This window comes from Notolabrus celidotus, chromosome 15 (genome assembly GCF_009762535.1).
Source record: "Notolabrus celidotus isolate fNotCel1 chromosome 15, fNotCel1.pri, whole genome shotgun sequence".
Lineage (NCBI taxonomy): Eukaryota > Metazoa > Chordata > Actinopteri > Labriformes > Labridae > Notolabrus > Notolabrus celidotus.
The window spans coordinates 16298221-16313582 of record NC_048286.1 but is presented as its reverse complement, the minus strand read 5'-3'; the positions used below and the strand labels follow the sequence as shown (position 1 = coordinate 16313582).

The 15362-nt window shown below is 38.1% G+C and overlaps 1 protein-coding gene across 2 annotated transcripts in view; it reads left to right on the top strand.

The window, feature by feature from the left end:
* The window catches only part of LOC117826272 (histamine H3 receptor-like), a 23960-nt gene extending 8598 nt beyond the window's left edge, over positions 1-15362 (top strand). Inside the window, exons 3-5 of one of the 2 annotated variants that reach the window (XM_034702221.1) lie at positions 7325-7404; positions 9464-9630; positions 13339-15362. In XM_034702221.1, the coding sequence (XP_034558112.1) occupies positions 7325-7404; positions 9464-9630; positions 13339-14091 (1000 nt within the window). In that variant the 3' untranslated portion in view covers positions 14092-15362. Of the gene's footprint in view, positions 1-7324; positions 7405-8030; positions 8734-9463; positions 9631-13338 lie in introns of those variants that run through there. The other variant, XM_034702220.1, reaches the window with a different exon arrangement.

Sequence of the window (15362 nt, the reverse complement as noted above, 5' to 3'; positions counted from 1 at the left end):
AGGTTCTAAGCTTAATTATAATGTATAGTTTGTAGGGGTTTAAAATAAACCTAACTGCCAGACATCAGGCTTTCACTGCCAAAGTTTTAATGTCTCCTCCCAGAGGTGTGCTGCCCGCTGCCTGCGTGTAGCGAGATGAGGTCCATAATATCTGGTGAATAACTTAAATATAGCAAACTACATGAAATTACTTTTAACTGGGAATTTTGTAAATTGAGGAAATTAACACATCCCACAAAAATGACAGTTTCTTAGCTTTATTTTGGTGTAAATTGCGGAGGTTTGACTGAAATGAAGCCACAGCTTCTGTGGATGAATCCAGGGGACAGGGCAGAGATAGATGATTGGAGCTTCAGGTTACAGTCGGCACATGCTGCATCAATGAGGCGCATAACATAAAAATTAACTTCAGTTTTTTATATTTCTAGGTGATAACGAGTATATTGGGATATAAAAAATATCCATCTATTTCATTACTCATGCCTTTCTGAATTCATATTCAGATTTGGGCTCATACCTAGTACTCAGACAGATGTACAGACATCATTGCAATTCTTGTCTTGAAAAGAATCGTCTTTCTTCAGCCTTGGACATTATTCATTCTGATATTCCAATATTTCTGGATGAGTTTTGTGCATGTTTGAATGTAGTCAAGACAAAATATACATATATCAGGAGATATAATCTGCAGAAATATTGCCCTAATAACAAAGATAGATGGGGCACTATCTTGGATGGATCACCTTTGATTGGTCTGCTCATATTTGGTAGGAAGAAAAAAAAAATGTCACATTCTTAATTCATATTTATACAGATAATACAAGATAAAACTGTGCCAATTACATTTTTTTTATTCTAACAAAGCCTAAATATGGTGCACTTTGGTAATTCAGAGTTCTCTTAGATGCCTAAATAATGAATAGTACAGGCACTTTGATATTTAAGAATATGAACAGAGGCATGAGGAGTGGGACACAGTGATGCATAGCCATTAGCCTGATTGAAGCTTTTGAAAAGGAGATGAAAAATTGAACAAGTCAAAACAGTGTGATGACGAGGCACACCCACGGCATTTCAATGAGCCTGTGTGGATATGGAGCAGGAGGTAAATGCCAGCACCCTTCATCTCACAGGCAGCCCTGCCAAACAGACTGAGAGGCTGTGAAACCATCCAAATATGAGTTCAGCTTTCTCATTAGTGATCAGCATTTATTATGTAAAGTGTGACAGCTCCCATGTGATGTAGAGACTGATACTATCTCAAAATATTCTGTTATGATCAAATGGCAACTAGTCAGCAGCATACAGCTGCAACCCTGAATGTTGATAGTTGTATTCAGCATCTTGAAACAAATATTTTACTATTCCTTAAAGGTCTTTAGAGCATAACTATTTAACAAATCTTTTCTTTTTTAGAAGTATCTTCCATGGTAACTGTTAGAGACAGAGTTCAATCAGATCCCATTTTTAATGTTTTATGTAAGTTAATAAAGTTTTCTTTTTATTAAGTAACTATGACATCCAAATACACTTTTCTGAACCAATCATAAATAATGAGTGTGTTCTTTAAAAAAAAAAAAGAACTGAAATCAACAGTTAGTTTGTTCAATTAAATCCCTTCATATGTGTGATTTGAGTTCAAATGTATCCTGATGTAAAGTAGATTTTGGCTTCTATGCTTTCCAACCTGCCTTGCTAAATTCAAAGTTTTGCAGAACATAGTTCTAGTTCCTTTGTCAACCATTTCAGTCGCATTAAGAATGGAATGGTTGTATTTTTTCAAATCAATCTTTACTTGGTTTTCTCTGTTTGTTTACTTGTTTTTGGGAGTCTTTTAGGATAGCAGTTGCCCAGCCTTCCACTTGGCTTTGAAATTGGAATTTTGCTCTAATCAAGTCCTGGTGTAGACCAAATAATGGAAACTGTGCTGGTGATGCAGAGGTGCTAGTTCACTGTCAGTGCAAGGCACATAACCCCTATCTGCTTTGGGCCCATGTGCTGCCCCTTCACTCTGACATCTCTCCAATTGTGCGTTTGTGTCGGATCTTGTTTGTTACAAAACATATAACATAAATTCTGCAGATACAAAAGATATACTTTTATGCATAGTGTCAAAATTAAACTTTTTAAAAGGTATGTCTTCTTCTTCTTCTTACATGATTCAATATTTGACATAATGCTCTCTCATCAGAACATTCATTACAAGTACTAAAATTAAAGAAAAAGCTTTTGCTTTCATTTTTGTTTTTATCCTTGCAACTTTAAATTTGTATGTCAGGACTGGAGATTTGCAGTCTAGCAGTTTAGCTTTAGTATTTTTAAATCTATACTGTATGTCCTGTCTTAAAATCTCATGAATAACATGGACAAGCTTGCCCATATGTATGAAAATGTACGCCCAACTCTATATGTTCACAATAAAATATAATTCTTTCTTTAGATTTGTTCAAACGTGTTGTTGTATTTATGAGTAACCTTGGAACACACTGTGCTACAAACATGTTTTTGAACTTTTAAAAGTCTCCTCTGTGGTTTGAGGGGAGAAATGGGATGTGCACTGTGCATGTCCTCATTTTAATTTTAGCAGTGATTACTATGGATAGACACGCTGTTACAGTATGATATTACCAGTACTCCAGCCCAGCACACAAACACAAACACTTGAGCACTGGAGTAATGGAGAGCCACAGCAGGGCTCGGTATAATCGGCAACACTAGAGTCAGTGTGTACCCTCGGTGGCTCTGCTTTGTTTCTGAGTGCCCTCCATTTCCAGATGACTCATTGCACTTGCACCTGCCAAATTGATTGCTTCCCTGACACACTTTCCTTGCATTCTGTTCAATATGTATGCAGCAGTTTAACATATTTTACACATGCAAGGCATAATGGTATTTAAATACATACACCTGTGGAGATGCTGCTCCAAGTATCTCACTGTTCCACTCTTTGTTGTCAAGAACACAAAGCACATGATCTTTGAAGCAATGATTTAATATTAATGTAGACACCTGCGTAGTCCGTACATTATGTATAAGACTTTTTAAATTCTTGATTATAAAATAGTACCAATCTGATAAGGGTATTAAAATAATCAGTAGCAATACTGTAATTGGTGACTCTTGGTATAGTCAGGGAATTAAATCTAAAAAAAAACCCTGTAAGGAGCATAGAAAAAGTTGAGCCAAGGTGTTTTTTTCAACTTTCTTTGGCAGTATGGCACCACACATTTTGTTTTTGTCTTTGTTGCATTTTCTTATTTCATATCAGCAAGGTGTATTTCCCATTGACTGTATATTAATGTGGACAACGTGCCTGTCTCCTTCCATTCTAAACAGTGAAGTCAAAATACTGTGGGGATGAGTGGAGACATAATGCACTGGTGATGAATTTTGGAGCCAAGGCATGGGTAGAAGCGATCTGGCTGGATGAGCCACAGGATTGATGTCACACCCCTTCTGCTAACCAAAGCACACAATTAACTAACAATAAAACAGTGGCTATAAGATTTTTTGCTTCGTTATGGGGAGCTGCTGTACTGTTAATGTTTTTATATACAGTCTATGGTATTTCATTACTGGTAGTGTTTCATTTTTGGTCCCTCATCTTTCATGGCTATTTATGCTTTTTCATTAGATTGGTCTGAGTTTGACCATCAGTTCCGTCAGTCCTGTGCAGATGCAAAGAACAGCCTTAATTTGTAATGCTTTTTTCTTGAGGTCACAAGTTCAACAAATAATATTGTCTCTTTATTCTACCATGTTAACTGGAATGAGATTCATTTTCTAGAGCTGGTATGATCATGATTACAAACTTTGCATGATTTTTTTTCATTTTTGAAAGGTACATGTGTCGAAATGTGAATATAAAGCAACAACCAGCAGTCAAATTATAGATTGAAACCAGAGACTGTATAAGATATGGACGTAGTATCCGTAACGTCACCCATCTGTTTCTGAAGAGCTGTTTGAGGCCAATCGTCGGCGGTAGCCATATTGCTGCTGTTGAGCCAGTGTGACGTAAAGAGGCGGAGTTTGAGCCTCCTAACCAACAGCTACAGTGTCCCTGCAGGCAGCTGTTCCTCTCATTGGAAGACTTGTATTCTCAATATCGCAGGAATTGCCTCGTTAGAAAAAAATTCATCCCCCTTGCAGCGAGAGCCGATCGAGAAATGAGCTTTTCAGACTACACTCATCTTTTGTACCAGGCTGTAAACATGTTTATTTCTGCTGTAAAGATCGGCTTTTTCCTATTCATGTGTATGTGACTTCCGGTACTTCCGGAGACAGCCTCAAGCGGATTCTCGATGAACTGCAGCTTTTAACACTTCCGCATTGGACTCATATTTTTAGACCGGAGGTTGCCGCTTGATTGACTACCTTAGTCACCCCCTCACTGTTGAAGTTTCAGAAGTAACAGTGGCCTTCGAAGACAGGTTTGGTGTTTTGTTCTACTGAAAAAAAATGGTGGTGCAAGACAGAGGTGAAGGGGACCTGATTTTCATGTAGATATAAAAGGCTCATTCTAAAGGAACAAAATCAAAATTGTTTTTATCTTTAGGTGATTTCACACTTATTCTTAATATGCTTATGAAGATTATATTCCAACTCTGTTCTGTGAAATGCAATGTATCTTTAGCACCTAATGACAGCATCTTTGTCATGTTCGTGATTGTAGTGAATGATGCTGAAGTTAATAGTTGTGAAAGTACGGTCTGATTCATTGATAAGACTAAATCACTTGCTACAGTTCTCAGGACACTGTATGTGCTTGCCAGTCTCGCCATGATTCCTTATATAAACATATATTGGAAATAGGGCTGGGCGATACGGGAAAAAATCCTATCACAATCATTTTTTTCATATCAGTTGATATCGATATGTATCACGATATAAATCAAATAACTATTTTGTCAAGCTTAAATGATCTGTTACTCATAAGTGAGTTGTGAAGACATCAGAAGGTTATTTTTGACTAGGTTTATTTTTTTCAGAGGTTGAAATGTAGAATCATCTCTTGTTCACAAGACAATGGGTTTAAAACATACAAGAAAAGAGCAGCAGTTCTGGGCCTTATATATTTATTGTGTATAAAAGTATAATTTTGTCTGTCTTTCCACAACAAATTGTGGAAGTTTTCAAATTTTGCCAACAGAACACATTTTTATGGACTTCCCATCAACCATTATGTGAAAGAAACAATGTTTTTAATAACATATTTTAAAGCACTCCAGGACTTCTCTATTGCAAATATGGATTCATCAGTGAGGAAAATTACTGCATATGATGGCAGCACAAACAATGTAGGGAAGCTGCAAAGTCATTTTCTAAAGGACTAATCTGGACAGACATGTTGCTTTAATTGAGCATATTGTGAACAAGACAAGTAATGACTCTGAATGGACATGCATTTAAACTCCTACGTGAGCTGTGTGTCCATTCTGTTTCCCATGTTTCCACTGTGACGTGTCTGACTCAGACTGAAGGTGGTGGTTCCATTTGTGAGCAAATTGTTGTAATTCAAGCCGGGCTTCTTCAGTCACTTCTGCTGTTCTGTAGTGTTTCTCATTTCTGTTGGAACACAGCTGTGGGGATGTCAGTGTAGTAGCAGAATGCAAATAAGGTCTACAGCTTCCTGTATTCCAGAGGGATGTTGTGCACATACAATCTTCTGCTTTTCTTTCATATTTAAACAAACTTTTTGGACTTGATGAATCTTTGAATGATTTTTTATCCATACCACGTAAGTGTTTATTACATTCAACAAGGTATTGAAATGTTCAGGAGATGTCACTGAGCCTCACTTTATAACACTATTATTTATTTGTAATTTATTTATTATAGGATAGCTCCTTGAGATGCAGCATCTCGTTTTCAAGGGGGTCCCAACAAAACACAAAGCAAATTAATACACACAAAACAGTAAATCACAACAAACACAAAAACACAAACACAGACAGCTCTCCCTCACCCTTACTCACTCCTGGACCCACCCAGCACCCCGCCATTAAACAAAACCGTGACAATAGACAGCATCAACAAAGAAAAAGGCATCAAAAAAGCATTAACACACGTCAGAAATGATAAAACAAATTTGATTTAAAGCAGTGGATTGATACAAACAGATGCAACATGTTCTGAATTGTGTTTGTTCATGTATTAAACATGGACCTACATTGAGTTTACATGCACATGTTCCGGTTAGAACTTTGAAGCTCCTGTGAGGAAGTGTTAGTTCAAACAAAGTGAAATTCATACTGAAGCCTCTATGTGATGTACAAAAGCAAATAAGACTATCAGTAGGGAGACTGATCTTTTTCAGCCAGTAGTTTTTTGATGTCTAACCATTTCTACTGGTTAGGTGTCAGAGCAGGTGAGTTACAGCACACCACCCAAACAGCCTTTGTTGACATTTTCCAGAGCAGTTGACTGTTAAAGTAATCAAAATAAGATTATTTATTGGAAAACACTACTTTCACTTGAACAGGATTAGATTAGCAAAGAAATAAGATGTTCTGCTTTGTTCACAGGGGGCCCCAAAATAATGCAAAATTAAAGTTCCCAGCAGGAAGTTTAACAAAAAGTTTTGGTTCATAAGCATGAACGAGTGTGTACGAGTGTAAGTCACAAAACTGCTTGGAGAGTTTGGTTAGGTCTGAGAAGAGATCTTCATTTGGGCTAAAAAAAACAATTAGGAAGGACTTTTACACAGGGCACAAAAGGCATGCTTTGTTATGTGTATTTGAAGTAAATATAATAGCCAGTCACAGCACAGGAGGTTGAGAAAAGGGCTCTGATGGGAACAAAAGCTATGATGTCATGGCAGAGCGTTGTGTGCTAGCTAGACACAAAGTACTCCAGCATGCTTACATGTCAATCAGAAGTCAACAAAACGATGAATTAAACCAATTTTTTAAAAAAATGTATGACACACAAGGACAGTGTGACAGACGAGGGACAGCATTTTTGGTATTGAAAGCACTACAGTTTCCCAGTTTCCTTGTATAGACAGAGAAGCATCGGCCATTTCTGCAGGCGTTGGATGAATGCAGTCCATGTGGAGAGCAAAAGAGGCTAAATTTATCCTCCCAAATGTTATCCTGAAACCCACGGCTATTGACAATTATTTATCATTACATTAATTTATATGAATATAAATCTGTAGAAAAGCTATTTACTGTCCATTCATGGATATTGTCTCTCAACCCTTACTCCATTCTGGTTCTTCACGTCCTAAGTTGGATCATTAATAATGATCAGCACATATAAAGGAAGTCTTGGTCCAAATATGCTTTATTGATTATCTAATTACCCTTGGCTTCACCAGAGGCCTGAAAATTGGACTGTGGCTCTGGGAGGCTAAATCATCACCAGAAGATGGCAGATGGGTTCGAAGATTGGTGCAGGGTAAGTTTTATCACTCTGGTCTAACATGTTTCTGATGGGAAAATAAGAGCTGTTGAAATTGTTGGAACCATCCCTGTCTCACCTAACTCAAACAAACTGTTCCTAACGTAGGCTCCCAATTCCTGGATGTTTCGTCTCAAAAAAGACTGAATACAATTTCAAAAAAGCACAGAGGAAGCTAAGTGTAATCTTTTTATAGTGATAGACTTTATAGCTAGAGGGTTATTTTAATTAAACACTTGTGCCATGCCTCAAGCATGCCTTGGCCAGGTCTCCGGCCATATCCCATGCCTAGCATACAAGATGAGTGGTTTATTTTGCCTTGTGGCAAATGCATATCTATTTCGTTCATTGTGCTGAGGGGCTGTGTGTAAGTCTGTGAATGAGGTTTTGATGAATGGAAGTCAGAAGCCAAGAAATATGAACAGCTTTGACTGTTGTGAGATCCCAATAAGCCACATGATTTACTCATTGGAGTAAAATATCCTATCTTGGTTTATACCAGCCTACAATGTGACTAAAAACCAACAAAGTAGGCTCAATTATTTTCTTCCAATTGAGGGTAAAAAGGGAAATGTTCCATTTAGGCAGAATTACTTTCAGTGGATGGTAGTTGGCTCTTATTTATTTCGTGTTATTTTGTTTGTTTCGTCTTCAAACTTTTCTGTGGTTTCCACTCTTTGGAGCTGAATGTGAGAGCAATACCTCTTCGTACCCACTCTGACTCTACCGGCTGATTATCATTCAAATAGTATTAACTGGTAATTCATACTTGTGTAACAAAAGTTGTAGAAGTTATCCAATTACAGCGAGGCTTTTAATGCTTGTTAATGCGTAACTGATCCAGTGTCCAGCCTGCGTCTTTTGGAGATCATCGTGCGCTCTCTCCTGGATTTCCCGGGACATTGTTCTCTCTTTCAGCAGAGGAGCGGAGCGCTCAGAGCATACATGGGGGTTTTGGATGCTGTGTCTGCTCGGCTGGCACCTGTTGCTGCTTCATGCTGCTTCATGCTGCTTCATTATTTCAAGCTTCGATCTTTTGAGGATTTCATTACAGCATCGTCATCCTCACATCAGCAACCATGTCGGAGCCAGAAAGTGACTCCAACTTCAGCCGGTACTATTTCGACAATCCCTCAACCAGAATTCAGAGCAGCTTCGTATCCTCAGGACCTACGTTTGTCGTTTTGATGGTGATGATGGTGACTTTGGTTGTAGTGATAGTTCTGGGCAATGCGCTGGTCATTTTGGCCTTTAAAGTGGACAAGAGTTTGAGAAAACAGTGCAATTATTACTTCCTGAATCTGGCAATATCAGATTTTCTTGTGGGTAAGTCTTTTTAGCAGAGTCTTTTTAGCAGAGCAATGACATAATTTATAGTGAAGTGTATATTGTATTTTGTCATTCATAAAGGCTGTTTTCTGTGCCATGATACAACATAGCCTACTAATCAATGCTGAAGATAAAATTGTAAAACTCCTACACTACGTTTTTCTTTTCTCTGCCTGTTTATATCCCAGGAGGCTTTGAAGATGTGTAGTGCTGATCAGCCCACAATACACAAATCAATACAAAAATTAAGCATGGCTTAATTGGACCAACATAATAGAGTAGTAACATACATTTTTATTTCCTCCCTTTTTGTTTCCGCTTTCATTTTGCATATCTGTAACATTCTGCTCTCCCACGCTCAGTTATCACACTTGCCATCTTTGTTCTTTGCTTTTGTGTTTAGTAAATTGAATACATTTCATTAAACAGCCTGTAAAGCCATAAACATTAAAGCTTCATAAATTGCTCGCAAGAGACTTGGGTATAGTTTAGAGATGTATAAGGGTCATACATGTGTATCATTTAAACAACCATTACCTTTCCTTTGAATTTTACAACTTGTGCAAAATCCATCATTACATGCTTAGATATGTGCAACTATGTAACAATGTTCTATGAAGTATTTACAATCCAAGCTAATTATAGGCAAAAAAAGAGGGCTCTGAATTTGCATTGAGCTGTCCTGTGTACCTAAATGTCTGCTCCTTTTCCCATGACTGTTTTGTAGGGGCATTTTGCATCCCAGTCTACATCCCATACATCCTCACAGGAAGGTGGATGCTGGGCAGAGGACTGTGTAAGCTGTGGCTGGTCATGGACTACCTGCTTTGTTCTGCGTCTGTTTTCAATATTGTTCTCATCAGCTATGATCGCTTCCTGTCAGTCACCAGAGCAGTGAGTTGAACATCCTGTACTCTACATCTGTGATGCACACAGTGATCAAAGTTAATTTGGATTACACATGTCTGATATATTTGTACAAGAACTTTAATTACTTCTTAGTGAATGAGTAATAAACTAGTGTATGTTTAGACTTAAATCCAAACTTGTTGGCATTATTTTTCCTTTACTTCCACTCAAAAAGTTTCTTCTTTTATTAGCATTCAAAATACTTACAAGCCAGCATATTCTTCTGATGCACTCAGGATGGGGAGTTTAAAGTTGTACTGCTTTGTTACTTACGGTGGCCCTGAAGGCCAATAGTGATAAATATATCAAAAGTGCAAAATTAATTTCATTTGGCAAAAAAAAATTCAGAATCAGAAAATATATTTCAGAATCGCAAAATAAATTTCAGAGTCACAAAATAAATTTAAAGCAACCGGAAAAGGTAGGACCATGGTACTTGTTTGTGATTGGCTAATCCCAAGTCTGTCTGGCATCAGTCATTTATCATTTCCTGTATATATATAATATGTAGCCTATGTCCCTGAAATTTCACGCTGGCTCTGCTATATATCCAGTGTAAACAGGAAATGATAAATGACTGATGCTGGACAGACTTGGGATTAGTCAATCACAGTACCAAGGTCTTACCCTTTCCGGTTTCTTGAAATCTATGTTGTGATTCTGAATTTTTTTTCCGGATTCTGAAATTTTTTTTGCTAAGTGAAATTAATTTTGCGCTTTTTAAATATTTATTACTATTGGCCTTCAGGGCCACCATCGTTACTAGCTGCAAGTTGTATCAACTTGGGAAAGCCAAAACATTTTTTTACCATTAAACTTCTCAAATGATCAGTAACTAAAAAAAGATGATCATAAGTGACATTGCTGAAGAACATATTGCCATGTTGAAACATCTGATAACTTCTTAGCTAACGTTGCATTCGACCTTTTTTTACATAGCGTTAGCTAGGAATTAAGTCTGACAAGTAGCTAGCTTAGCCTGCTGACTATACTGCACACACTGTGTGTGTAGGATACAGTGATACGATTCTACTGGCCAACATGTCATCAGTTTGACTATTGCTTTTCCCATCATATGGTTGGTGTATCATTGTAACACAGTGGTGTTTGCCAAAAAGTGGCAAATGCTAATGTAGCTGATGGATTTTCAGTTCACATTGCCCTTTTAGTTGCTGATCAGTATGGGAGCTGTGAAATATAAATAATTTGGCCCAATCATTATTAGTTGTCATGTTTTTTCCTTAAACTTTGCAATGTGACATTGTACTTTATTATTTTTTTTAATTATGTTTTTGGGCTTTTTTGCCTTTATTGACAGGACAGCTGAAGAGAGACAGGAAATGTGGGGAGTAGAGAGTGGGGGGGAAACATGCAGCAAGTGACGAGGACTGTAGCCTCTATACGTGGGGCGCTTAGACCGCTAGACCACCATCGCCCCGACATTGTACTTTATTTGAGCATCCGGGTTTCAGGCTTCAGACTTTGGCTCAACAGAAGAGAACAATGAGTGCTGTGAATATGATGAAAAGTGTGAAGCTTAATAGCCCTTTACGATGTCATTCCAGTGTCCATAGTTTGTGGTATGTGGTTAATTTCTGACTGGTGAGTCTCCTTGGTCATTGTTAGGGGCAGTGTCTCCTCATCCTCCCAAAAGTGCCCATCTGCAGAGGTTAATCCTTCCTGACCCATTCAGGCCCGGTGCCACCCCTAATTATAGCCCGTCCCCATGATGAGGAGAGAAAAAAGTCACATTTTGACTTTGGGACGGACTGAGCTTCAGAAAATACGCAGAGATCAACTCAAGACCGTTCAAAATTATATTTTAAGATGAATAACACAATATTTTACACTTCAGCAGACTTAGATAATTTCACTTAGGTCCATGAGTCGGCTCATTTCATTGAAGTCCATTATTTTTCTGAAATACAACTGTGCAGCCTCAGTAATGTCGATATTCTATTTTCTGCCTGTCTAGGCTCCATATAGCATTTTGCATCTCCAAGCCTCTTCAGCTGTTCGGCCCATTGAACCTTTTGTTGTTTGGGCTTTTCTGCGTATTAGCCTTCTGACTGTATCCTACACACTTATGTGTTAACTCAAAGGTGGGATGAGGTTTGGCATGGTAGACAAAGAGAGTGTTCTGTTTCCTTTCAAGAGCAAACACTTAACATCAGAGCACTGAATACAAATAACACCAGAGAGAGAGAGAGCCTCTTCTTTAATTAGCTAGCTTTGATCATTGAGATCCTCCTCTGTACCATTGTCCCTCCAACCTGGAGACATCAATCAGAGTCCAAACAGGCCACGGGCAACCAAGAAGCCTCTTTTTCCTAAAAGCATGTCCCTCTAAACATTGAAATACAAAGGAGCGCCAACAGCAACAGGATAAAGTTTGTCTTTATAGAAAAGATGGCGTCACGTTAAATGTTTGTATTTGGTTTTTAGATGACAAGTAAGCACATTAACAGAATGCTAACTGCCCAGTGTTTGAGATAAAATATTCTATTCAGTATGTTTTTTTTTAATATGAGGGTGAGCTAAGAGAGATTTAGAGGCTGATAATGTAAAGCAGTGATGTTGCAAGGATAAGAAGTAGTCAATAAAGAAAAATATAAACATAAGCGGAACCATTTTTCAACACATTTGAGAAGTAGTGTTTTTTTGTAAGACAGGGCAGGAGTTTTACACACTGAATAAGAAAGTGGATAGTATGGACTTAACGCTCATATTCATACTATTTCTACTGAGGCGAGGCAAGGCAAGGCAAGGCAAGGCAAGGCAGCTTTATTTGTATAGCGCATTTCATACACGAGGGCAACTCAATGTGCTCTATATTAAAACATTAAAAGCATTGGAAACATTCAGACAAGCATAAAAGAACATAATTAAAATGACAAATATAATAAAACAGAAAAGAAAAGGAAAATTAGAATAAGCGAGGTTGAGCTTGATGTCAGGATATTTCAAACAATTCATTTGTTCTTAATACAAATCTGCGGTCTATAAAAAAAATCTGTTATGTATATCCCCTTGTAGTTACCCTCATATTTAATTTCATCTCAGTTATGGGCTCATCAGTGTACCTGGGTTTGAATGGTTTCACTGAATGATTGGGTCAACAGCTTTGTTGAAATCTGTCCTCCATCTTTATTCAACCACTGTGCTTTGATAAATTTGAGGACATCAATGTTGTATAAAACGGTATATTCATTGAAATACTCAGTACTTGAGTTCTTCTTCTTTTTACTTATTTATTAAAACTTTACAGATGAATATGTTACATCTAAAACAACAAACCAGCTCATAACACAGTGTCTAAATTAGATGGCATATAAAAGGCTTCATTCAAACCAGCTCTTACATGATAGACTGAATGCACTTAAACGCATCACAAAAAAATATCTCATTTTTGAAGATAATTATAACACTGGCAAAGGTTGTTCTTCCTGATTGACGCTTTGAGTGCTCATTGTTTTGCAGCTATACAGTTGGGTTGCTCTTTTACTTAAGCAATTAAATGAACCACCTTTTTATAGCTAAACACAGTGTACTTAAGGAGAAAAATAGCCTTTTGCCCTCTAAATATGTCTACAATAATGGTTGCTTGCAGCTATTGCACATAAAATTACTTGACCCTTCCCTGGCAGTGGTACTCTAAGTGTATTTTCTGACTTATGCTTACATTTACTGCAGGTGAGTTACCGTGCCAGGCAGAGCATGACTCATCGAGCCATAATCAAGATGATTGCTGTCTGGGTGCTGGCCTTTGTCCTGTACGGCCCAGCCATCATATTCTGGGAGCTGGTGGTGGGCAGGAGCCGCGTGCCAAAGGACGAGTGCTTCGCCGAGTTCTATTACTCTTGGTACTTCCTGCTGAGTGCCTCCATGCTGGAGTTTTTCTCTCCTTTCATCTCTGTGGCGTTCTTCAACCTCAGCATTTACCTCAGCATACGCAGGAGGAGGCTCCACAGCAGGGATGCACAGCTCCAACTTCAACTGAGCGAACCAGCCTCCGCCCAGGGGGAAGGTGTCCCCCTGTCCCACAACATGGGCTTTGGGATGAAACTGACTGTAAGAGGCTCCATCCACTCTCAGACCTCCTCTCCCAGCTCGGGTAAACTCGATCCCTCGACCAGCAGGGCGGCCCAACCCAGCCGTCTGTCCAGGGATAAGAAAATTGCTAAGTCCCTGGCTGTCATAGTGTGTGTGTTTGCCATCTGCTGGGCACCGTACACCCTACTGATGATCATCCGCGCTGCCTGCAGAGGGCGGTGCATCCAGCATCACTGGTACGAGGTCACCTTCTGGCTCCTGTGGCTCAACCCTGCCATTAACCCATTCCTTTACCCGCTTTGTCACAGCAGCTTTCGCAGGGCCTTCAGCAAGATCCTGTGCCCGAGGAAGCGTACAACTCCGGCATCAACTGTGATTCGTGCTGGACAGTGAGAACAGAGTAACATGGATGGACAGGGAATGTGGACCATGTGCCAAAGTTATGGATGAAGGCATTCAAAATAAAAGGCATGAATTCCACAGTTTTAGAGCTTAAAGCTAAACTGTAAAAAAAACATGGAGGTTTTTTTTTGTTTGTAGGTCAGTGTTTGGTTTTGTGAGGGTGTTACTGTGCAGTAAAATGTAATCGTTGTCAATCTTGTCACTGTGTTTACAACAGAAGAATTAAGCATAAGGACAACAAACTTGAAATTATAAATCCTACTTAAGTTTTTACGTTTCTAAGTCTAACAATGCTGCTCTGTTTATCTAATAGCAAAGAAATAAACAGCAAAAGATTCAGACAGAACCATCTCTTCCAAACTGTCTATAAGTACTGTCTAGACAATATAACAATAAAGGTCTGCCAGCTGTGAACTATATATGTATCTGTAGAATTAATGTAAAAAAAAAACTTTTTACTTGTCTAAACATCACTTCCATCGTCCAGTTATAGGTTGTGTGACATGTACACTGCAAAAAATGATGTTTCACTAGACCTGTATTTGTCTTGAATGGATAGCGTTCAGACTAGAAGGTAGTTCATGGATAATGTGCTTTAGTCTGTCATGTTATTTAGCTTGTATGTTACATTGAAAACAGATCAAGTTTACTACTTTTTATATTTTGAAAGTACAGTGAAAAATAAAACAAGGTGCCATTACATGTGAGTAAGATGAAATGCATTACTTAAGTTTGATTTTTCTCTCTTTTTGTGGCATATCTTTATAATATAGATGAGCAATGTATTTCTCTGCACACTGAGTTCGGTGACTTTAAACTGTAAAACAATACAGAACACAGATGAAAACACATGTTTATTTCTGAATGTTATTACACAATATTTTATTTAAATGATATATGTTGCTTGTGTTACTGCTCATTTTGACTTTATGTAAGAGAGACACATTATGTTTACAAGTAATGCCAAAACATTTTATATTACTCTGATCAGTAGCTGTATGTATACAAATGTGCCACTAGATGTCACCATTAACCTTCTCAGCTTCTGTTTGTGCAGCACTGAACTCCGTTTCATCCTGAAGTGGACTCAATCTGTGAGATTGGCCGTGGTTTCCATGAACTGTTTTTATATTACTGATTGTGTTTAAATTGATTGTGCTATATACTTGCCATATTTTTGCACCAGAACCCAGACTGCAACAGAGAAATGTAATAGTAACAAAGTGGTTAATATAATTAAATGGAAGTCTTGTTACATTATT